The sequence below is a fragment of the Varanus komodoensis genome, unplaced genomic scaffold, assembly GCF_004798865.1.
Source record: "Varanus komodoensis strain SLA01 unplaced genomic scaffold, ASM479886v1 scaffold4, whole genome shotgun sequence".
NCBI lineage: Eukaryota > Metazoa > Chordata > Lepidosauria > Squamata > Varanidae > Varanus > Varanus komodoensis.
The window spans coordinates 8,093,532-8,118,667 of record NW_025335941.1 but is presented as its reverse complement, the minus strand read 5'-3'; the positions used below and the strand labels follow the sequence as shown (position 1 = coordinate 8,118,667).

General features: G+C 42.4%; 2 protein-coding genes across 3 annotated transcripts in view; one reads left to right on the top strand and one right to left on the bottom strand.

Annotated features, from left to right (window-relative positions):
* CUNHXorf38 (chromosome unknown CXorf38 homolog) overlaps positions 1-11,558 on the top strand; it is a 19,253-nt gene extending 7,695 nt beyond the window's left edge. Inside the window, exons 4-7 of one of the 2 annotated variants that reach the window (XM_044441917.1) lie at positions 3,070-3,219; positions 5,642-5,809; positions 8,336-8,501; positions 10,223-11,558. In XM_044441917.1, coding sequence (XP_044297852.1) covers positions 3,070-3,219; positions 5,642-5,809; positions 8,336-8,501; positions 10,223-10,239 — 501 coding nt within the window. In that variant the 3' untranslated portion in view covers positions 10,240-11,558. Of the gene's footprint in view, positions 1-3,069; positions 3,220-5,641; positions 5,810-8,335; positions 8,508-10,222 lie in introns of both variants that reach the window. The other variant, XM_044441916.1, reaches the window with a different exon arrangement.
* On the bottom strand, positions 9,817-25,136 carry ATP6AP2 (ATPase H+ transporting accessory protein 2). The gene is made up of 9 exons (XM_044441915.1): positions 25,030-25,136; positions 19,977-20,107; positions 19,462-19,590; positions 18,291-18,386; positions 17,994-18,131; positions 17,490-17,543; positions 16,971-17,120; positions 15,360-15,476; positions 9,817-14,583 (listed from the first exon to the last, which is right to left on the bottom strand). Exons 1-9 carry the CDS (start codon positions 25,082-25,084, stop codon positions 14,389-14,391), a joined length of 1,065 nt encoding a protein of 354 aa, XP_044297850.1. The 5' UTR covers positions 25,085-25,136; the 3' UTR covers positions 9,817-14,388.

Below are 25,136 nucleotides of genomic sequence, written 5' to 3'. Positions count from 1 at the left end.
CTTCAAGGGAAGCCCCACGTAAAGCGCGTTACAGAAGTCAAGGCGGGAAGTCACCAGCGCGTGTGTCACTGTTGCCAGGCAGTCGTACTCCAGGTAGGGGCGCAGCTGATGAATCAGCCGAAGCTGAAGGAAAGCGCTCCTCGCCACCACTGTCACCTGAGCTTCCAATGAAAGCTCCGGGTCGAGGAGTACTCCTAAGCTGCGGACCTTGTCCCTAAGAGGGAGTGCAACCCCACTCAGGGCCAGGTCAAATCCACCCTCTCCGAAGCCCGATCCGCCAACCAACAAGACCTCCGTCTTGTCTGGATTGAGCTTCAGTTTATTGGCTCTCATCCAGCCCATTACCCCAGCCAGGCACCGGTTCAGCACAGCCACTGCCTCACCTGGATTAGTGGAAAATGAGAGGTAGAGCTGGGTATCATCAGCGTACTGATGATTCCGCAGCCCACTCCACCTGATGACCTCTCCCAGCGGTTTCATATAGATGTTAAACAGCAAAGGGGGCAAAATGGACCCCTGCGGCACTCCATGGCATCGCTGCCATGGCGCAGAGCCATAGTTCCCCAGCACTACCTTCTGGAATCGGCCATTGAGATAGGAGCGGAACCACTGCAAAGCAGTGCCTCCGACCCCCAATCCCGCTAGCCTATCCAGGATACCATGGTCGATGGTATTGAAAGCCGCTGAGAGGTCCAGAAGAACCAACAGGGACGCACTCCCCCTGTCCTTCTCCCTGCACAGGTCATCGTACAGGGCAACCAAGGCAGATTCAGTACCGTACCCGGGTCTGAAGCCGGACTGAAATGGGTCCAGATAATCAGTTTCATCCAAGAGTGCTTGGAGTTGTCCCGCCACCACCCGCTCCAACACCTTGCCCAGAAACGGGATGTTGGCCACTGGTCTATAGTTAGTGGCCATCTCTGGATCCAGTGACGCTTTCTTCAGGACCAGTCGGACTACCGCCTCCTTTAAAGGGGCAGGCACCCGACCCTCCCTCAGAGAAGCGTTAACCACTTCCAAGATCCAGGTCCCAATCCCGTGCTTGGAATTATTTATTAACCAAGACGGGCAAGGGTCCAATAGGCAAGTGGTGGGACGTACTCGTCCAAGCACCTTGTCCACATCATCGGGCCGCAATAACTGAAATTCATCCAATAATTCTGGACCAGACGGCAGCATTGGCGTCTCCCCAGAAACCTCTGATTCATTAGTGGAGTCCAGCTCGTGACGAATCTGAGCGATTTTCTCCCTGAAATGCCTGGCAAAGTCGTCACAGCGGGCCTTTGAGGGTGGAACCGGATCTTCCTTGGGACCCGTGCGAACCAGGCCTTGCACCACTCTATAGGGGTAAAATACTATAGGGGTAAAATACCATTGAAAATGCTGGGATTTTGAAAAAGCCTTCCTTGAGCAGCCTTTTCTGCGCAGCTCATTGTTTCTGCCCATTCTGAACACATTCCAAGCATCAGCATCCTGCCTTGACACATCATTTTGCTAACCCTAACCCTACCCTGGTGCACCCCACATAATTCTAATATAGGGCTAAAGCTCCATTGAAAGGAGAGGGATTTTGAAAAAGTCTTCCTTAATTTGCTTTTTCTGCACAACTCATCGTTTCTGCCTATTCTAAGCACATTCCAACCTTCAAAATCAGAGAAGGTCACTTCGTTTTTCTAACCCTATACCTGTGATGGTGAACGTTTAGGAGAGCGAATTCACAAACTTTATCTCAAAATTCGCTTATTTATCACAATGTGCCAACACTTCAACAAAACCTGGTAACAGCCAGTCCAAGCAAATACTTGGCAGTGCCCTGAGCAGCCATGCCATAGCTCGTATGAGTCGTGGCTACTGTCATTGCCTGGTGCTGCTGCTCCTTTCTCAGCATGTGCATGGCCCCTATGTGCGCTGTTATCCAGCTGCTTGGGCAGTGCTGGGGCGACTTGGCTCGCATGCTGACAGTGAGGGCCCTGTGTGCTCGCTGTGTCATGCATGCCATAGGTTCACCACCACTGCTCTAGAGGGCATTGGTCAAAGTGGTCCACAGGATCACACTGAGAAATTTGGTACCAGTTAGGAAAGGGGATAACAGGTGAACAACTCTATAAGAAAGTGGATTTTGGAATAAGAACGTTCAGGGATTGATACATCCATATACTTTGGTTGATTTAATCTCATAATAGTAAATGGAGAGGTTTTAGGAAAACCTTACATGTTTTTTGCAAAATGTTACAGTATTTCTAGGATACTGATATGTTTTAGTGAAATGTATATTCATAGTTATACACATGCATGCTCGTGTAGCATAGTTAAATGATTATACTGCACCTGTTGAAATACACATTTTAAAGCCCTGAAACAGAGATGCCTTCATTCAGGGGCTATAATACATGCAAGCTGCTTAGCACCTGGAATGTTTGCATGCTAGTGACATTGATGATAATGTGTGATTCTGTGGAGGTGGTCTTTGGCTCTCCTCCCACTCTGCAGTTTTGCCAGTTTAGCAATGGCACTTTGGAGACAGAGAGAAGGAGGCTGGCAGAGATTCAGGATAGCCCATATTCTGGTCTCTCTGATCTCCACATCTCTTTGTCTAGTAGAACACCCGTTTTCCCCTTTCTGAGATTGTTTTTTGTAGGGCAGTCAGCATGGTACTTTCCACTCCAGCAATCTCTCTCTCTCTCTCTGTGAAGAGGGGTGGGGACATGGTTAGATCACCCCACTGTCCCCAGTCTAGAGGGGGAAATCCCCAGTAACCTGTGGCCCCTTGTACAGTGTTCAAGGACTCAAAGAGCTTGCATATAGCCTGAAGTGCCTGATCCTGCCTAATCTTGGAAGCTAAGCAAAGTCAGCCCTGGTTGAAATCTGGATGGGTGACTCAATGTTGTGAACCACCCAGAGAGCTTCAGCTACTGGTAGTATAGAAATGTTGATAATGGTAATGATAATAGGATTGCTGTGGCTCTCCTGTGAAGTGGTATAACTGGAGAACTGCCTGTGGCTTGCTTGCACCCCCCTTCCCCTGCTCCTACAGTTTCCCCAGTTTTGCTATATATTTCCTATCTCTAGGTGATTAAATGCCGCAATGAACTAATGCATTCTTCAGATATGAAGGTATCTTCTTCCTGGCTGAAAGAGTTTGGAAAACGTGTTCAAGATTTGTTAACTGAATTCCAGCATGTTCCAGAGGCCGTGACAGCTTGTGTGAGGATTGAAAAGGTGACACGAACAGCTTTTCCCACTTATAATTTACTACTCCTACTCCTACTCCTAATTTGTCTAAACTCTGCAACAAAAGGAGAAATGACACAGTGTCTGGCCAGATGAACTGTAGTATAAATGCAGAGCTTTTCTGTTTCTTTTCACTGGTTTCTGAGGCTGTTTCAGATTTTGTTGATTCAAAGTTTTTTTGTAGAATGATATAATTTAGTGTAACTATTGCAACTGCATTTTTAAAAGCTTTGGCTTTTCAGTAGCAGTAGTGTCATATCCTATCTTCCAATAATGTACTGTCGGGTAACCCCGCTGCAGAGCAGATAGCCTGTTTGGTACTGAGAGAGATCTAGAGAAAGAGAGAGAGTGAGCGAGCGAGCGAGCGAGCGAGCACAAGCTGATTAAATATGAATGTCATGTGCAAGTCTACAAAAGAAGGCAGAAATTTGTTTAGGTGCACTGGTGCTTTGTGGTTTTTTACATCTTGTTTTAGTTTTACAGTAAGGCCCTGTCCAATATCACAAAAGTTGCTTTTGAAAGTTGCATTTAGTCTTGAGACAGTTTGCTATGTTGCAAACAAACAGGGCTTTAGTAAAAGTTCTTTGTGGTCTCTGTGCATGGGTTCTGTGCCTGCCCAGAGCCTGTTTTTGGGAAAACTCTTGGTGGGAAGCCCTCCTCCCACTCTCAGCACTGGTATACAGGAGGGGTCCCTGCCTATTTTCTTAGTTCTTCTTCAACCGCCTTTGTCATGCCTTGTGAGTTCTATCCCTTCTTCTGATCCACAGCTTTTTCCTTACACTTTACTGCTATTCACATTCTAGTAACTTTTGATACTCCATCCTCATCTTTTTCTTGCACTTTCCCCATTATCCCCCTACATTCTTTTTTTTTTTTTTTTAATAAATCTCTTTCTCCACAGAATTCCCTCTTCTGTATCTTCCTCAATATCACCTTTCCTTCTTCCTTTCTTCGGTCCACCTGTAATGACATTGACCCTATCCCAGAAATGTCAGCTGGCTGGTTGCCCATATGTGTGATACACAGAGACCATGAAGAAAAAGAGGCAAGGTGCTTATCTATAATTGTTCTTCCAGTGATCTTCTGTACATTCACAAAATCTACCCACAATCCCCTCTTTGGTGTCATCTCCTGACTTGCTTATCTATTCGGTAAAGATTGGGTTAAGGCCGTATTGGGGTTGGTATACCACTTCCTCCTTTGGCCCCAAGGCCACAATGCCGGCAGATGGGAACGGGTGGGAAGCCCTCCTATGTGCCTGTGTGGCAGGTGTGGGAGGGCTTTCCACAAACACTCTCCCAGCTGTAGAATAATCCCAGCAACAGGCTTCCTGCAGGCCCTGAGCCCATATGTGCGAACGCACAGAAGGCCGCTTGAAGAATAACAGTTACGGGGAAGCAGCCTGTCTTTTTACAAATGCAGGGCTGTTATTGCAGAAGGATAACTTTGCGGATGACCACTATTTTTTAAAATGAGGCTACATCATGTAAATGTGTCTCTAAAATATGAGTGAATGGGGTGTAGTGGCGTGTTGGGCTGAGACTTAGGAGATCTGGATTCTAGTCCTCATGCAATCATCAGGTCTCTGAGTGAGTGGGGTTCAGTAATTGCCCATTGCCTAACCCACCTCACAGCATTGTTGTTGTGAGGATAACTAGATCATATTAGCCACCTTGCAAGTGAGAAAAAGCAGGGTATAAATGTAATAATAAATACACTTAAATGGTTTTGAAAAAGTTCCAGGAACTGGTTGGCTTAGCTCAGTGTGGTAGAGTTGAGTTGCATCTGGTATCATAGTGACACAGCGAGGCATGGTGTCCAGGCATTGGGGAGTGCACAGCGGGAGGAAGGAAAAGGAGTGCGGAGGCAGCCCATCAGCGCCCTGCCTGCCAGCAGCTCAGCCACTGCTAGGTGAACAAGACGGTGGACAATGGCTGGAGTGGCCATGGCTGCTGCAGCCACTGTTGCCACTGAACTCACTGGCCACAGAACCACAGCAAAACATTGTCACGGGCTTCGCACGAAGCAACAAGCAATGCAGAAACCTTAGAAGAAACCAGTAACCAAATGGACCGTGCTTCACCAGGCCTCTTGTATTTGCACATAATGAGAAGGTGTTCCTGTTACGACCTGTCAATATGTGTGAATACTGCCGCTGTGTTGTTTACCTCTGATGACTTAAGCAGTGTTGGCCCAGGTCTGAAGATCTGCATGGTGCATTCAGAGCAACATTTGCAGACAGTAGTCACAGAAGCAATGCCACAATGTCAGGGGATAGCGTGCTCCTTACTAATATCGTATAACATCCTCTACGGGACTTGGCCTTGAAATCCAGTCCCTTAGGTCATGATTTTTTCACCGAACAGATTGCTCTAAACAAAGAGTTATTGTTGTTTTACCAACCCAACAGCTTCTGTCATCTGACTGGAACGTTCATGTGCCAAGAGAAGATCACCTTGATGGATTGGAAGGTGAAATGAGCCAGAGCCAGATTAGCGAAATAGAAACAGAGCTGATCAAAGAGAAACTTCATGAAATGAGCCTTCTCTTGGAAGAACAAGGAATGATGTCAGAAGAGGTAACTCAATATGGAAACATGAAAGCAGGCTTAGAGTTTTGAAATTTATCATTCTTAAGAAGCCAGCTGAGTCTATGTAGAGGTTAAATCAAAATATATTGGCAGAAGATTATTCCAGTGGTGAATAGATTACGCCTTGCCTAAGAAAAGAATGTCTCGTGCATTCAAACAAATCGAAACATTTCTGTTGAATTTTAAGTTGGACAGTTTTTTGATTGTCTGCTGGGAATGTATTTCCCAGAGTATTTAATACTGTAATTTAGAAAACGGATTCTTCCCTGTCCCTTTGGCTATTTTCTCTGCACTTTTTCTTTCCACACTTAGCATGTCCTTATTCTGAACACATAGCTGAAGCACAGACCTATGTGGCCTTTGAGAGAGAGGTGGAACTTTCATTTTGCAGCGGGCTGGTTCAATTTCTTAGACCCACAGGATTCATGGTGCACACTTAGGACACCATGTGGGGTACTGGGAATATATTTGAGGCTTGTATGTTGCCAGGCCTTGCATAACACGAGGCACAGTATATGTGCTGTAGCTTGCACATTCACAAAGGCAGCTGGTATGCACTGCAGCCCACCATAGTTTTGACAAGCTATGGTGAGCTAATTTGATCAGACAAATAGATTAATGTCTTAGCTTCCCCATCTTAGAGATAACTACTGCTGGGGAACCACACGTATTTCAATGGAAAAAGAATAGCTTACATTTTCCAACAGCAATGTTGGAATGTGAAAGTGAATGTTTGGGATTATTTTATTACTTTTGTCAGATCATTTTGAAGAAAAGAAAAACTAAACTAAACTGGGCCATTCAGACATGCTTATTTACTTTTGAGGTCCACTAAAAAGACTTTGTCTACTTCCAGGATGGTGGTTTAGATGACAAGTCCTGTGAGGAATGGTCATAAAAGCTGGTGTGTTTAGCCCAAAGATATCTGAAAGGCGGCTATGCAGAAGGGGAAGTAGAATTGCTCTCTGTTATTTCAGAGGTCAAGATGAGAATCACAGGGTGGCAATTATAGGGAAGCAGAGTTTGGCTAAGTACTTGGTGAAATGTCCCAACATTATGATGGTGGAACAGATTGCCATAAGAGGTGGTGGAATTTCCTCCAGTGGCAGCATTTAAACAGAGGCTGGACAGCCATCGGTCAATGCTACTGTAGTTGTAGGCTGCATTACAAATCCTGTGTTACAGTCCTGTGAACTGTGCAAACTGAATCTTGTTACGGGACTGAAATCAAGCATCCTGATTATTCACTACCACAAAACGACTCAGGAAGCACCCTGCCACTGAGCAGGAAGCAGCTGAGCAGCTCACGGTACCAGTTAAAGTGGCCTCACTGCCTCACCATGCACAAATAAGCTGGCGAAGAAACATCTTGCCTCAAGAGCATGCCAGAGGAGCCTGCTGCCATCTATCTTGAATGGAGGAAGTGGCAAGAGCATGTGCTCAGGCAGTTGGTTCCAGGTTGGGCTGGTAGAAGCAGCTTTCTCCACACTGTCCTCCCCAGAGGTTTGGGGGACCCTGCTGAATGGCTTAGGCTGTGATGCAGAGGGAAGGATGGGTGGAGGCTGGAACTGGAGAGCTCTGGGGTGTTTGGATTGCTGGGCTCCATTTGGCAGGGAGAAAGCCATTTTTCAGCATTCACATTTTCCTTGTTAGCATTGTGTTGGTTCACACGGGAGCCAGAAAAGATGGAATTCAGGCTTACAGCTGACAAACAAAATGGGGTTCTTGTACTGCCTTTCATCTTCTCCATTAGCATAGTCAGCTAATGGCGTGCAGCCAGAAATTGTGGCATGACTTACTTTTGCCCGATGCTGCATCTGCAGACTGATGCCTACTATTATTCATTTCCTCCTCTGATTTGTTGCCAGACAGTCATAGCTTTTTCCATAGTAGCAACCTAGCTTCAGCTTTACTGTATATTTCTTGCTTCAGAATTGGGGTGGAAAACCCATGGCCTGCAGCATTTTCCAGTTTTTTGATGCTGCAAGCCCATTTTTGCTTCTCAGACCACCCTTTTGGGAATGGTGTACTGTGAGAGGGAAGGAATGAGGTACAAACTCCATCTACTTTTGGAACTGGCTCTGGTCCCATCCACCGTCAACTGCAGCTTGATTCTTTCCCATGGGGTTGCCAGGCCATCATAGGGAAAAGGATGTCTACTCTTCTTTAGATGAAGTAGCGGCTTCCAGAGATGTGTGGAAAAGGAAACCTTTTATGCATTCATACATTTTTTTCAACCAACACTTCCCTACTGGTTTGTAGAAATCCTTTAAAATCAGGAACAGTATATCTTGGAAGAGCATGCACTAGGTCAGATATTGTGGGTGTAGTGGAGAGAGCACTGGAATTAGAGGGGAAAGGTCGCTGTTGAATTCCCCAAGGTGAATTAGAGGGGTCAGACCCCTGTTCAGCTCTGGAGTGAGGTGCTGATGCTTCCCCAAAATCATTAGAGAATATATGGGAAATACATGAAATGCACTGTATTTTGGAACTTGTACTATTTTCTCCTTTTAGGATTTGAACAGAATACAAATTGCAAGGGATTTCTTACACAACAATCATGATCTTCAGAGGAGTTTGCACAGTGAAATGCAGCAGCTTGAAGACATAATACAAGAGTTGTGCAGACAGAAAGCATCAGTAAAAGAGGTCCAAGAAGTTAATTACAAACAGGAGAAAGGTGAAGGCAAGTGTTGTTTTTATTGCTTCCCACTTGCTTTTTGCCTCTTTGCTTTGTTAGGAGTGCCAAGTCACAATGTTAGCGAGAATAGAAGCCACAAATGACCCCTAATCTTTTATGCAGCTCCAAGTTGTAGGATTGACAGCCCTATTTCCCTCTGTTTGTCTGGCTCACACACCTCAGCCTTCTGTTTGCTATTGCCTGCACCCTTCCAGCTGCCAGTATGCTCCCACTCCCATCTACCTAACTTGTTGCTGTTTCCTCTTTTCAACCCCATGTCCTGGATCCACATGAGAAAGTCTTCTGCGCATGGAAGGTCGCTCTGTTCCATTTTTGGGATTGTTTCCTCTTCTGTGTTACAGCTCAATACATTCAGTAGGATCTCCTGAATCCATGTAGCATTTCCTGATGGCTGCCTGGGCAGTTGACTCAGCTAAAATCTGGGTCCAACTCCATACTGCCTCCATAATTTTTCTGGATTGCTGCTTTTCAGGCCACCGTGTACTGTATTCTAGTTGCTTTAGGTATCTCTTGACCAATATCTTGGGCATATCTTCCTCCTTTCATGTTAAGTACTGAGAATTCTTCAGAGCCCTTTCCAATTAACTTGTCCTTTTTTCTTTGCTTCTGCCCCTTGTTCCTTTCTTTTCAATGTTCAGCTGCAACCCAACTTTCCTTGTTTCTTCCTAGTTCGCAGCTTTATCTTTTAGTCTATTTTGAATACCCTTTCCTCTAGCTTCCCAGTGCTTCAGGACCTGTTCCCTGCCTTCTAATTGCTACTGTGTCATTTTAATCCAAGTCAAATAAGACTTCTCTCTCCCTTAAGGAAGCTGGATTGCAAACTGTTTTAGTTCCCTGAATGTTGTCTGAGCTGATATAATAGCAATTGGTGTCAGATACTTCACAGGTAATGCACAGCAGTAGTTCCCAACCCTTTCTATGCCCTGTACCCCTAGAAGATGTTTATGTTCACACCGCCTACAAAAGTAATATCACATTTGAAAACGAAGTCATATTTCTAATTTTCTAACCACAAATTGAACCACCTAACAGTATTGCAGGTGAACAAACTGAACTAAAAAAGCTTTTAACTCAGTGCATAAAATTCAAATATAAATTGAGCAATTAGGAAAAAATTGTAAAAAGTAAAAACAAGTTCAATTGTGAACAGAACATGCAATGACTTCTTTGTTCCTGCTTCTCATTCACGAATTTGTCCAAATGTGGAACTTTCTTGCAAACTGCAATCCGCAAATCTGCCTGTGAACTCAGTCAATTCTTAGCTTTTGTCCTGATTAAGAAAAAGAGAACTGAATCCAAAATAGTAATAATTTTATTATTGGGATAATTTTTGGCAAAAATGTTGCAACTCATAAATTTTGGTGAAGTACAACACAGCCTTCCTCTTTGTCGCACCCCCCTGAAATGCCACCTCATACCCCCTGGGGGTGCAGGCATAGTGTATGGGGTATAGTGTTTGCTGGTGCCCTGCTTGCTGCCAATTCAAAAGTGTTGTATCTTAGTTTTATTGCCAAATACAGAAATTGCTCCAAGTGACTGCCCACAAACTCAGTATGTTCAACCCAGCTATACACAAGTTCCACTGAAACACAATGGGCCTTGATTATAGAACTTTGCTTTCACTCCATTGTACCTAATATGTAATGCTGAAATAGCAAACTCAATGTAAGTTAAGATTACTATCTGTGCTTCTGTTTTAGATTTTCCGTTAGAATAAACGAAGCACATGGAATGAAGATTGCCACTTCTATGGAAATGCCAGACATTAGTGTCATAAAGGAACTTGTAGAAAGGTGATCTCCTTTTAACCATTCCCAAGAGAGGTGAATTCAGTGGGGACATACCATATTCTGTAGCAGTACCTCACCTTTGGAACTCTTTTCCTGAGCAAGTTAGGCTGGCCCTGCCACTAGTTGCTTTCCTCCCTCCAACAACCACCAACTTCAAGCCATTCTCTGCAAAACTCTCTTAATTGTTTCTCCACATAAATCATCCAGTCAAGTCTCTGAGCAACACCCAAAGCAGTTTCTTGAACCCAACTTAGCTATTAGTTCCCAAACTTCTCCTTACGAGCTTGCTCGTGAGCCAGCCCTTGGGGAGAGGTGACGGTGAGCACACCTTTTTTCTGCATGCTTTTCAACCAGCTGGACTTCTCACCACTGCTACCGCTCAGCCATGGAGTATAGCTCTGTGTGGAGTGGCTAATCTCTGCCTGAGGCTTCCCCAGCATCAACAGCCCCTCTCACTTCCTGTATCTCCATACTGTTTCCAGAGTCTGCCTGATCCACCTCCACTTCTGCCCTTGAATTATCAGCTCCTCCACCTCCTTGGGTGTGTCCCAGAACTTTGAACATCTGGGTGGCCCTCAGTCCTACTGTGATATTCATCTTTGGCATCAGAGTCAGCAAAAGGGGCATGGCTAGCTTCCCATGGGAGTGTTTGCCAAAGTGCACCAGCCCACCTGTGCCCAGTTAGGCCCCTCCGTTGTTTCATTTCAGGCAGAGTATTAAGTCACCTTTGTTCCATATGACTTCTTACTATTTTATGGGTGCAATTTGTGTAGTGGCCTGTGGCCTTCTAAACTTGGAGTGTTACAGGATCCAGTTGAGGTGGGAATTGCATCTGTTCTTCCCTTGCTCTGAACATATTTAAATAGCTTGCCCCTCCCCTCCCAGAGATGCTCTTCTATGTTCAGGGGCTCCGCTGGTGTGAAAAGAACCGGGCTGGCCAAGAGGGTGTGGGGGCACTTGGAAGGCTTCCTTGAGGTTACAGCAGGGACTCCATCGTTTCCTATGACTGCACGGGGAACATCTGTTGGCCACTGGATTGTATCCTAAATGTGTTATCTTTACATTCTGTTTTAAGATTCTCATTTTCTTAATTCTGCTGATTTAAAAAAAAAGTTTAAAATTTTATTATAATGTAATTATAAGCTACCTTAGGGACCCTATTTGGACCAAACTGCAAATTATAAAACGTCAGAGAATAAATCTGAAGGGTGAATTCCATTAAACTCTTTTCTCAAAATGTAGAAATTCTTTGGTGTTATATACAGGGTTACTTTCAGAGGTGTGGCACTGTGCTCCTTCTATACAGAACAATTGGTTTTGTTTCACTTATGTGAAAAATACTTTGTGACATTTATATATTAGCAATACAAAATAACATAAGGGAATAAGTACAGATAAAATTACTGTGACTTAACTCACAGACATGCTCAGGATTCTTGTGTTATGTATACAAGGACTCAAAGACAAGAGAAAATACCACTACATAAGATACATAGGATCACATAGGAAGTGACTTCTAATTGGTAGCTTTTGAGAAGCATAAAGACAGAGGAACATGGTGATATAAAGAAAAAGCAGAAAATTTAACAGAATTATTCATTAGGTGCAGTTAAACACAGAAGTGTTTGGTCAGGCCAAACATTTATTATTCCACATAAATTCAAAAACTTTAATGCCTTCATGATCAATTGGTAGCCAAACAATGAAACAGGTGTTACTATAGGGTTAAATATTCAGAAGACCAAGAATGGGCCCGATCTTAAGAATTTGTTCAAATCTAAAACTTAAACCAATTTGATAAGGAGGACACGGATTTCTCAACTCTGGTACAATGCAACATAATTTGGTAAGATTTTGCCTCCTTTATTATTTCTCCTGTCTAATTTATCAAAGCAATAGAGCAAAACTGGTCTTCTACCAGCTGTCTCAATAATATCTTTTCTATGTTTCCAAGGCTTCCTTTCACACCAAGGCTGTAATCTAAAGAAGCTAACCACATCAGGATCAATAGAAATTAATGGAATGTATTAGTAGTAATTTCTAACTGGGTCTTAAGAGAGATCATCTGACTCAGGGCCAGTTGAAAACCTTATGTTGTCACAGTATTTGAATTATTAGAACCTATTCTATGGATTCCGGTTACACTATCACAAAGCCTCACAGACCAATGGTACACAATTAATTGAAATCAAGGGGCTTAGGCCTAACTCTAGACTGGATCCTGCCTGTAGCCTGTTACTACATTGCAGTTCAGTTCTTGTTTGGGATAGTTGCACCCTCATTTTAGGATTGTAAGGAACAAATTGTTGATCTACCGGTTTTCAGGTTTCCTACAGATCCCTATACATTCAATAACCACTGTGAAGAATTCATTTCCTTTTGACTGAAGTTCCTTAGTCTTCATATTAGAAATGAAGTTTTCATCTAGCAACTCTATGCAGAAAACACAAAAGGTGGAAAAGCAATGCAAAGAACTAGTTGACATTCACTGCAAATCACCCACTCAAACTTTAACTGAAGTGGTATTTACTTGCAGCACAGTGGCTCCTGTTGCAGATTCAATCTAGGGTACAGCCAAAGATGTTTATTTATAAAATGGTGAAAGTGTAGTTTACATGCTACTGCAGGAAACCACCTAATATGAACTAGGACAAATCACAAAGAAGTGCACAGCCTCCCATGAGTTATGTTAAATTTATGAACTTCTCAATGGACCAACTGTTAAATATAATGAGCTATTTATACAGCAGTGTTAAATAAACTGGGTGTTCTCCCAGAGGTTTTTGACTTACAGCTCCTCTAAAGCGCAAGAAGCATGGTCAATGTTCAAAGATTATGAGAACTTTAAACCAAAAAATCTAGAGAGTAGGAAGTGCCCGTAATGCTGTTCGTACTGGAGATTAAAGTTCAAGTTATTCATACTGCAGCTATTCTAGTTATTCATACTGGAGAGTCTACCTCTGCCATTTATACTGCTAGACATGCATCGTGTACCAACATACAACCAGGTAGGGATGATGTTCATGCCACATTGGCTAGTGATCAGTATTGTGGTAACGGAGAATGAAGCTAAAGAACCTCCCAACATAACATCTCTAGCTTGATGCATAAAGCATTGCTGGAGCCTATTACACCTTCTAATTTTTACAATTTCTGGTCTGTTTTTAATTTTTTAAATTTGAAATCTATTCACATAATCTTCAATGTAGGAAACATGTATGCCACTTGAGTATACAACAACCACTTGAAAGAAACAACTTTCAGCATGCGTCAGGATACATTTACTTGCTGCTGCAACAAGGGCTGAGAGCTGATCTTAGCGACTTACAAGGGCACCAAACTTGCCGGAGATTAGCAAGTACCATGGGCCATTTAACAACTGGTTCACAACATATTGTAAAGGAGGAACCTTGAAAAGAGCCAGATATTGATAAAGTCAAAAGCAATATTGAAACAATCCTGTGACATTTAACTACAGGATCTTTCACTATTTCAATTTCTACTGCTTGCTGCTACAGTGGCATGGTTTTTTAAGAAAAACATCAATGCCAAATAAATGTTTGATGGCTGCCAAGTATACACACACAATTTTAACAGAACAGCTCTGGTTCAAGCAGCTTTTAGACTGAAGTTCAGCATAAAATGGACTAATTCACTATAAACAGCAAAATAAAATATTTACATCATCAAAATGTGAACTTCATAATCTTATCCCAAAACAACATTCAGAGTAAAGAATTTAAAATAAAGCAACTTCCTAGCATATTTTCAGTGCATTTGTTTCACACATTTAGTCACACAATACAGAGGAGCATCTCTAGAACTCAGTGCATATTGCACAGCCATAAAATGAAATCATTTACACATACGGCAAATAAGAATTAGCTGAAGATTTCATAGCAGTGTGCAGTTTCAGCTCCGCAAAGTCTGACTATGCCCACTGTTAACCTTTTAAATACATCCTCAATGAAAACACAAGGGGATACTTCACAGAGATAGTTGCACGGAAAAGTCCACAGGGAACCATGCCAAAGCAATGCAAGCAGCCCAATTCCTCTCAGGCTTGCCTCTGAAACTTAATCCATCCTAATCTTCTGGTTGGTCATTCTATAAATGATGCTGTCATAACCTGGATCCATATTCCAGAGATTATAGGAGATGACAATCACAGCTACAGCAAGGGCTATCATGATCCAGAAAATTATGTTGAAAACAACAGCATAGTTGAAGTTGTATGGATATCCCAGGTTGTATGGATTTTCAGGCTTGCTCTACAATGAGGAAAAAGAGCATTGTTAAAAGGGAAAATGGAACTGCTTTATGTATTCATGCAGCAAGATTACAGGTTTCTCTAAAGCAGGGTGGGCAAACTGTGATTCTCAAGATGTTTGACCTATAAATCAACAGCCCCATCTGGCATAGCCAGAGAGGTAGGCTGAAAGATCTTTCATGTACCCCTTCCCTAAAGAAGCGAGAGATGTTCTGGATAAGTGGCTGCCTTTGTATGGGATGAAGCTTCTTGCATCAAGTAACTCACACAGCTACAGTGTCACAAATACTAGCTTGGCTAATCGGCCTGGCTGTTTTCATCCCAGTACTCACCGGGGGTCTACATTTTGGGCTGATCTTGTCATAACTCTCCCCAGGTCATTCATGTTCACCAGAGGATACTGCCACACTCCACTTAAGTGTAATTACTGAACCCTGCTTAATGACTTTCTCAAGGCTTCAGGGATTTCATTTGCACAGAATGATCAGTTAGGAAAGAAATAAAGAGTAGAAACTCCCATTGCTCCTTTCCTTCTTCAACTTGCCATGCAAATAGTCAACCAGAGGCTGCTGGGAAAACCTGTAAACGGGCCAAGACATTTGTCTATGGGGAGCAGAATTGGGAGTGCTCATTGAAGTAGAATCCCAACAACAGATCTTCCCCTCATTCATGGAAAACTCCAGGCACTGGTTCCTACAGTTTAAAATTAAACTTGTGGCCTTTAAAAAATATGTTTCACAGTCCTCATGAAAGTAATCTCAAAATATAATGGCAAACCTGGGAAGCCTGCAGAATGGATCGTGATTTCCTCACAAAGGGAGTGTCAAATGTCTTCACGGTCACCACCTCTACTACTGCATTCCCACCATAGAGGTTGTACATCTCATCTGCAAACTGAAAACCGTTTACATTCAGGCAGTTGCACAGACTGTGTGACAAAAAGGTCAACCCATAGTCACTGAATAGTGAAGTCTCATGTTATTTGTATCTAGATTTGGAAACTTACTACTGTGGTAGGGATAGAATGGTAAGCACAAATGGTCAGGAATTTGTCAGTAATTACAGTAAAAGATGGGCTGCAATCCTGAGGCTAATTACATGTGAGCATTCCCATGGGAAGTTTTTAGTGGAAACAGTCAACTGCAAATCTGCAGTACAGGCATATTAAAAGCCACAAGGGCACCATATCATATTCTATCCCCAGCCCCACATATTGCTATCAACCGTCACTGCTGAGGCCAGAGGGAGAGGCAACAGCAGTTAGGTATCCAGATCTCTATAGTGCCTGGATATTGGAGCAGTTGAGAGCCCTTCTTCCTCTTATTGACTGCCATTCCTAAGGATTTTGGAGGAAGAGAAAGCCAGCAGCTCTTCCACTTGCAATTAAGTCCAACTCCATGGCTTGCTGACCTTTGCAACCAAGAACCTAATGCCCAAAATTCGTTGTCTTCTTTCCTTCTAATCCGCTTTCCTTTTGTGCCATGTATTTTAGGTTGTGAACCTCTGGGCAGGGATTGCCTTATTATGTTTTTGCAAGTATTTTCTAGTAGCAATTTTGGCTGAAGGACAAGATAAAAGTGCATTAAATATTATTATTTTGGTGATAATACAGAAGGCAATCTCTACATCTGGGAGTCATATATGGCTATTGAATGGTATATAAAAGCAATAAATAAATAAATGAGAGGCTTTGGGCATTCCTTGAAAATTTGGTTTTGAGACAATAATTAACAACACTTTCCACTAAGGTAGAATGAATTTCTTGTAGGAAAAGAAATGAAATATTTTAGAGGCTCTGACTAAAGGGCTTGCTTGTATTTTAATGAAATTTAAATTTACATCTGAATGAAATAATAACAGCTTGATATCAATGTTTCCATATTCATGGAAACATTGGGGGACATGATAGCACTTTAGAAGTAGGAAGGACAAAATCTCTTTTTATTCAAACCAGAGTGTTGGACATGGGATAATCAGCTCAAGTTGCAACAAACCAGATTGAGGCTCAGTATCAGGAAAAGTCTGCTAACTGTCAGAGCAATATGACCATGGAACCAGTTGCCAAGAGAGGTTGTGGACTCTCCTACACTAGAAACATTCAAAAAGGAATTGGACAGTCATGTGATGTAAACTGGTAGTCTGCAGCATCAGGGAGTTTGACAGATCAGGATTATATGTTTTGATTTGGCCATCAACTGTAAGCCCAAGTCCAGCCCCTCTAGAGATTTTCATCTGAAAAAAGCCAAGTAAGTGTCAGCAGAAATGCATTGCATAACTCGTTAGTCAAGAGAAGCATTGCACCAGTCTGGAAATAAAAGGAAGTGTTCCTTTGATTTAGAGTAGCACGCTTGGCAACACATTCTTCAGCAAGATCGCTACTAGTGATACCTTTTGTAGGGAGTCTGCAAGAATTTGAGAAGCATCCTTGAACTGCTGTGAATCTTCTCCATACCGTTTACCAATTTCTTCCAACCCAGAAAGCTCCAGGGAATACAGATCTGGTGAATGATCCTTAGCCAGATGTTTGTGCCTGGATAGCTTGGAGGCAACCAGGAAAAAAAGGAACATGAAAAGAATGCCAAAATGAAAAGCAGGGCCACAGAATTTTGGAAAGAAGCTTTTCCTATTGCACTGTTTTAGAGAACAGTAATCAGGTTCTGTCCTGCTCCCGCAGTCATTTATCAAGGAGTACTGCTTATCCAGCAACTTCCTTTCCAGTGTAAGGACTCCTCAGGCAAGTGGCATCAAGACAGCAGAACAATTACATGACTTAGGAGAGTACAAGCAAGCTGCTGCCACTGTGCCTGGGGCCAAGTAACAACTTTCCTTTGTCCAGGTCTAGCCAATGGACTATCAGCTGCCAACCCCAGTTAGAATCAATTGTTTGTTTACTGAGTCTTTGCTTACCAAGCTTGTGATATCATGCAAAACTTGCAATTCTGACAGGAAGAGCAGGTCAACCTAAGGAAAAAATAGTTTTAAGTATTTCTGACCTGAATTTACTTAAGCATTTCATCTACACTGAAGTGTCTCAAAGCCAATTCAGAGGTCACATTACTTGCATGGATGACAGATGAGACACACACATACTTCTGATGAATCACTTGAGTGTACCAATTAACCTGATCCATTGTCTTCGAATCAGTGACAAGCTGGCCACAGACAAGAACTGTGCCTCAGTGCTTTTGTACCATGCACATATGATGGATATACAGCTACTGTGTGTGTGTGCGCGAGAGAGAGAGTGGGGGGGGGAGGGACAGACAGACAGTCAGACCATGGTCATGATGTTGCATTAAGAAAATGCATGAAAAACATGTACACCAAAAATGTTATTTTGTTCAAAATTGGACGTAATAAAGAACAGAAGAGGGAATTTTAATGAGTATCTAATGTTGAGCCTTGTCTTACCTCATTGTTTCTGCTTAGTGAGTTGAGGGGAAGAGAAGCAAGAACAGAATTCTCCTGGAACAGTCTATTCCGAAGCTGACGCAGGGTGACAGAAAGATCTTCAAATACAGAATTTGCCTTTCCAACCATATACACTCTCTGAAAGAAGCACCATCATATACAATATGGGAGTGACACAATACTGAATTACTTTGGCAAAAAAAAAAAAAAGCAACTTCTTTTCAACTTGGAAAGATATAGACAATTTCCACATGTGCACAAAATGACTTAATTTATTTTGGAAATGAATCTATTTACCTCTTCACTGGGAGCTAGCTGTACGACTACAGGAGTTTCTTCTGAAAACAAGGTATGAATTGCATTTGCAACACCATCCAGGCTGAAAGGAATTGCCTAGGTCAATATGAAAATACTAGTCAATGATTCCTGCTGAGGGTTAAGGAAAATTAGAAGATAATAACTTACAGTATATACCATTGCTTATGTATTGTTCCATTAAGACATTCACACAGAAAGCTCCTAAGAAATACCTGCCCATGTAAAATTTTTACTGTGCCTAAATATTGTTCCCTAAATAGTATGTAATTCTAAAGCCACTAGAAAACAGCAGCATACTGAAATGTAAAAAACCAAAAATTCTCTAACGCAATGATCACAGTAATCCTAATGTTTTAATTAGGTTCACCCAAGCCTCCTTCCAACATGGGTAGTAGTTGTACAAGATCCAAGAATCCTGAGGCACCTACACTAGACAAAATTCAGGAACATCCAATACTCATTGATGTAAGCATCTGAAAATTTTCAACCCCACATTTTTCTAGGGAAAATTTTTCACATAATATATGTCTCCATTTATCCATAGATATCTGGGATATTGTACTGCAATCAATCATGTTAGATGGGATACATTTAGGATACTAACTTTTATAAGCCAAGCACTGCCAAACCCTAATGCTCAGCTGCCCATCAGGTAACTGAAATCCTTGAAAAGGAGAAGTACTCCCTGGCACAGTGTTTTAGTTTCTGGTTGGGCCTGGATCAGACCCAACATGGTGTATTCGCCCTCTATTACTAACAAACAAGTCTTTGTAGCAAACTGAAGGAAAACTGAAAATAAGACTGTGATTACTGTTTGTTTCACATGAGAAGAACAGAGCTGGATCAGAAAGTCCATAAAATTCTGTATTGTTCACACAGTGGCCAGCCAGTTGGCCATGTGATCCCAGAAGCATGGGATCCCTTTTGTTGTATGCAGCCAGTGCAACAGGTCACTTAAGTGAATAGGAAACCTACATAATTTCCTCTATGAACATCTGGTCCTCCCTGCTAGCTCCAGAACACTTCATATTAGTGCACCAAGTCACAGATGAAGCAGTGAAAAAGCCGATTTTTTAATAGCACCTCTCTTCCTATACAGAGGTTCTGACCACCAGAGTAAGCATTGGAATCTATACCCTGGGATACTTACATTCTCAACTGGGTAAGATATGCCATTTTTGGGCAGCGTTAGCTTGTCTATCCCTGTCACTGTGACTAGAACTGTAGCTCGAGGACGCCGAAAGGGATCGCCTACTGCTAATCCAGGCCAAGGCAGATCCTGTAACAGTTCAGATATTTGAGAAAACTTGTAAGCTTTTTAACATATGTTTAAAAACAAACAGTGAAAGCCAGACATACACAAAAATTTGTTTCTATGACAGCGTATATCATATTGTCTTTGACAGTGTATATCATAACCTGCTGGTGATTAAGGTATGAAGAGTTCATATCACTGAGGACATCTGTAGATGAGAGCAACTCACAGATTACCAGAATTGTGATTTTGGTAAAAACACTTAATGCAAATCAGAGGAATGTCAAATAATACTTTTGTTCAAAATTCCCAAAATGAATTGTTGAGAAAAAGGCGACTGTGCAGGCTTGACATTCAGTGGTTTCAAAAACAGTAATGTTGTGACTGTGAGGACTTCATGAATAACATACTTCCTCAATAGAGAAGCCCATGGCTAATGCTGCTACATCTGGAATTCGCTCCCCAGGTATCGGCCAACTTCCTTCACGGAATGCAACAGATTCAGGAGATCTTAATATGCTGAATTCATTAGCAGAAATACCTGAAATAGGAAGAGATTGATAAAGTCATTCCTTTAAATAATATCGTGCCTTTTTGCAAGAGTCTTTGGCCTGCGACCCATACAACATATGAGATGGCAGAATGAATGGGCCATACCACTTTCAGGTGCAGGTGATTTTAAAAAAAGTTTTTGAATGCTCTTCCATGTTTAAAAAACCCTCTGAAGAGAGAAAATGAATACATCACCTGAAAAAAGACTCTAGCCCAGAACTTTGCCTGTTTGTGTTGTATCTGCAGGCAATTTGTCTGAGATGTGCACAAGGCACCAACAACATGTAGAATTCTTCATCTGAATTCCAGAATAGTACAGCTGTTTTTGCCTTGTCATTTCCGATACACGTGTGGAGAAGCCCTCAGCTTACAGTAAACGCTCTCTGAATTTTATTTAGTGATTACTCTCCCAAGTTATAGTACACTCCTGAAACCAGCATTAAGGTAGCAAAATATGGCCCAAGTGAAGTACCAAATATGTAAATGTGCCCAACAGTAATAACCAGAAGTCTTGCCTTCCTGTCTTTTACTTAAGCAGATAAAGAACAGGATACAAATAATGTTCAGGCTGGAAGAAAGCACTGATACACAAACACAGAATGCAACTGTTACACATATTGAAATGGCTGCACAGGAAAGACTGTCCCACCTTTTCATCCTAGGACCTTTAGTGCCAGAACCTATGCTCAGCAGTTACTTTTTCAGTAGAGCCAATTTAAGAAGGGCGTGATGGGCCAGCACTTCATTCCCAACCCATTTGTCACAGGTGAGACTCTAAAAGTGATAACGCTCACCATAGCATGCTGAAGGTCTCAGATTCAATTCTTTGTATCTCCAGTGAGAAGATCTCAAGACTGAACAAGACTGTTGCCTAAGACCTAGGATAGCCTTTGCCAATTATACTAGATTATATTGGGCTGGACTGAGCCAGTGTACACAAATTTTTATATATGTTCACATCACATTAGCTGCTGTGGTAGCAATTGGATGGCTGGGCTGCAACTCACAGTGGGCTGGATTTGGTTGCTTATCACAGGAACGTGGGAAGCTGCTGAATGCCCAGTTTTGACATTCTGTGGCAGTGGTTCTCTAGGATCTCAGACAGCAATTTTTCCAGCCCTATTTGGAGATGTTGAGGACCGAACCTAGAGCCTTCTGCATGCCAATCATGTACTCTACTGCCCCTCCATTTCCTACACGTTCTGGAAGTAGAGTCAGGTGTCAATACAGATTAACAAGAAACAGGCAACAAGACTAGCCCCTCATAAAAGCCTCCTGTAAGTATAATGTTTCAGCTATAGCATTTTTCTTCAGTTACTCTGACCACATTAACCTTGGAGGCAGCTATAACCACCTCCAAGACTATATGAAAACAGAGTAAGTATTGACAGTAAACATGCACCATTCTACAACATTCATTTATATCAACAGCAGTGTATCTGTAAATAGACCATCTGAATGTAGGACAAAGGACATTTTTTATATGTAGAAATTTTTCTTAAAGTTTTCCTTCCTTTAACTGTCATAAAGGGAAGGAGTTCACTTGCCCTAATTTTTTAGGAAATTGATATTTTGGCTTTATTGAAATTGCTTGTTAATCCAGCTCTTAAAACAATATAGGCTCTTATTACAGAAATGCAAATACCAGCTGTTTAATAATAAATAAGAATTTAAAAGTGTAAATATGTAAAAAGTAGCAACATATTAAAGGGAAGATATGCCATGACACATGCAGATTTAAAATGGGTTTAACAAACAAAAAGTTGTCAAGTATTCAAAGTTTCTGGATGGTATCTAAAGAGAAAATGCTGAGTTAAAGTCCTATCATTTGGGCTACTGGCTTATTTGAGTAATGGACAAGTGTCCATTCTTTGACCTATTCTTGCAAGAAGGCCATTGGGCCCAACCCCTGGTTGGTGTAGGATGCCAGTTATACCATCCCACTCAGATAACTGTCTGGCTTCTTCTGGAATGTCTCTAACTGCAGGAGAGCACAAAGCCTGTCTTGGCAACTGGTTCCACTGTTCTATTGCTCTGACACTTAGGAAGTTATTCCTTGTGTCTAACCTGCTCCTGGTGTTGTATAATTTATGTTCATTGTACCATGTCCTGGATTTTAAGCGTCACAAATACAGTCTCAATATATTATACATTAGAGTATGCTCAAGTCTCTAATACATACACCATTAACTAGATCATTGGACCCAAACAGTTAATGCCCAAGTTTGCATGATCATTGGAAGCAGAGGAGGGGAAACCATGGTGGTTTCTTTTCCCTGCCCAATATGCTAGTCAAGCACTGCAGGATTTGACTAATTTCCCTTGTGGTGTGCAGCTTCCCATGTTGTCTGAATCCAGCAAGGTGTGTAGAAGAAGGTGGATTCAAAACCATGCCAGAACTGTACAAAAAATTATGGATTCTGGGGTGGTTTCAAAGCCACCCCTGCTACGCACCTCACAAGGTTCAGACAGGGCTTGGGGGTCATTAGGTATTGCATGGTACATCAGCAGAAAAGAACTGCCAAGGCTGCTTTGATAATGCAAATCCAGTCAATAGTACAGTATGCTTAAGACATTCTCAGATCACTCCCACTAAGCTTCAGACAAAACATCCAACCTATTTCCTAATGAAACAGGTAAATGGTTCTGCTTCTTCTTACATGCTTACAAGGCAATTCTAGTACAAGAAGCAAGTGCTCAAAATAGCTTCTTTCCTGTCTTCAGAGCAATTGCTTACAGCAATATTATCAGCTGACCATGAATTAGAAGGACTTCTTCTTACACTTTTTAATCTTGCCATTAATAAGGATGTGGAGTTATTTCTTCCTTACAGTGAGTCAAAATGAGTCTTAAGTTACAATTAAATCATTTTGTCTACTAATTTGTACACAGCAGCTAGAAGTACTGGATAAAATGTTTTAGTGTAAGCTTCTTTCAGGTTCATTTTAATGTGCATTTAGGACAGCTTGGCAGGTGTTGAAAATACAGGAATGAACTGACAAAAGGCTCTTGCTTTGTTCCAACAAGATCCAGCTACAAGATCTTGCCAGAATTATCCAACTCATATAATGCAAAGCAGGTGGGCTTCCTCAAACAAGATCAGAGCTGAAAATATGCATGTATTTAAATGTCCACACTGAGCCATGTTACTGCAGACAACTTTAAAGTTTTCAGAATGGTGTTGATGGGGTTTATTTCTTTATCTCAGAATTTTATGTATAATCTGAGAGATGTACCAATGAGTGCTGCCAAATTCCCCGAGTCCACAATCTCCATTTTGAAACTAAGATGTAGCCCTCATGGCCATAACTGCTGGAATGATTTTCAGGCTTTTCTTTCTTTTCCTGTTTTCTGTGCCACCTAGCCCAGACACAGGCAACCCTCTATAGATGTTGGACTACAACTCCCATACTCTCCAGCCACTGACCATGCTGGGAAGTCCAAATTATCTAGAGGTTGCTTATTCCTGATCTGGCTTGATGAAAAGTTCTGGGCGAACTGAGAAACTTGTACTTCCTTGTGACATTCTGGATGGCCCTAATACAGGGATTGCCCAATTGTGGGGTTTTTTTCCCTAATGATACAACGTATCTACATTTGCTCTTTACAAGTAGAACTATAAAAACTATAAAATAATTAAATCAATTATTTAATTACGACTAAAGATTGTTAGTAGGAGGGAGGTTGCTGCTGTATTAAGGGAGCTACCAAAGTTTTTGTTTTGCTACATTAAGATGGAGGACCAAGCTAAATACTGTGCTGCAGATGGGTGACAGCAGATGTCTGACATTTTTTGAAGTGAAAAGCAGCTGACTGAGTGCAGGAACAGGAAGCTGGTTGGAACTGCTTGACCCTTCCCTTGAATTGTTTTTCAACTGAAAGCTGCATCCATGGGTGCTAGGAAAAAGAAGTGTCTGTATCATTTCAATACCCACATGCAGGTGGAAAACCTGCCAGTGAGAAGAACATATAATTCCGACTGGGAAAGCCTTCCACAGTTGTTTTTCATTAAAGCAAACAAACCTGTTAGATTCATCTACTATGTAACATCCAGATATGTACAAAGTTAGCTGAGAAGGAGTTCAAGCTATCATTCTCAACATCCTATACTAGTCAAAGTATACTTTGGAGATACCATAAATCTGAGTGCATAAGTAACAGCTATAAAACAAGTTACCAGTCACCAGTTATCTGTAACCAGAAATTCAACATCAGGTCAGCTTAACAGCTGCTTGACTTTTAAAGCAACTTTCAAATGCTCCATGTAATTCTCTCTTAAAAGGTTTACTCTTGCATATGTCATACTAGTTGAAAAGAAAAAAACCCCCACATTATATATAGATAATAAATTTTATTCCGATCTCCCTCCCTAAAGATCATCTCTGCATCAAGTCACATCACTGCTACAACATTAAGAAAATGCCACCTGAGTATCATTATATCCCAACACACCCCTTCCCTATCAGAATTATTACAGTAGGGCTATGTAACCTGGTAGCTCCCAGATACTGCAGTCCCCAAGTCCCACTGGCTATGCACCCTGTGGCTGATGACAGTTTTAGTCCAAAACGCCTGGAGGCTGCCTGTCCCTGAACTACAGTGGCCAGTCCCCCACGTTTTAGGCGGCTCCTAACCCCTTACCACGCAGCCTTCCACAGGCACGCCCCAGCCCCTCGCCCGACAGGTTCTGCCCCGCCGCGACCAGCCCCGTCCAGGCTCCCCTTAGCTCTGCCACGCTGACTGTCCGCCCCCCCCATCTCATCCCACGGCCAGCCCTTCCACCTGCCCCCGCAACGTCCACAGGGTGCTGGAGGGGAGCCCTCCGTCGATCGACGGAACCCGCAGCGGTCCTCCGCTTCCAGCCTTGCCGCGCATCGACCGGCAACATCGGAGCGACAGACTCGAGCCTACCCGTCACAAGCGCTGCTGCCACCCAAAGGGCCAACCCGGCCAGCCGCGACTCCATCGCCCCTCTCGCTGCCGCTGCCGCCGCCGCCCCGCAGCTTCCACCAGAGCGG

Coding starts and splice junctions, on each gene's coding strand:
- ATP6AP2 (XM_044441915.1), bottom strand. CDS start 25,084: ATGGAGTCGCGGCTGGCCGGGTTGGCCCTTTGGGTGGCAGCAGCGCTT. Junction 18,387..19,461: donor TATCTTACCCAGTTGAGAAT/GTAAGTATCCCA, acceptor ATATTGACCTAG/GCAATTCCTTTCAGCCTGGA. Junction 15,477..16,970: donor TTGCAGACTCCCTACAAAAG/GTATCACTAGTA, acceptor AACGGTTTTCAG/TTTGCAGATGAGATGTACAA.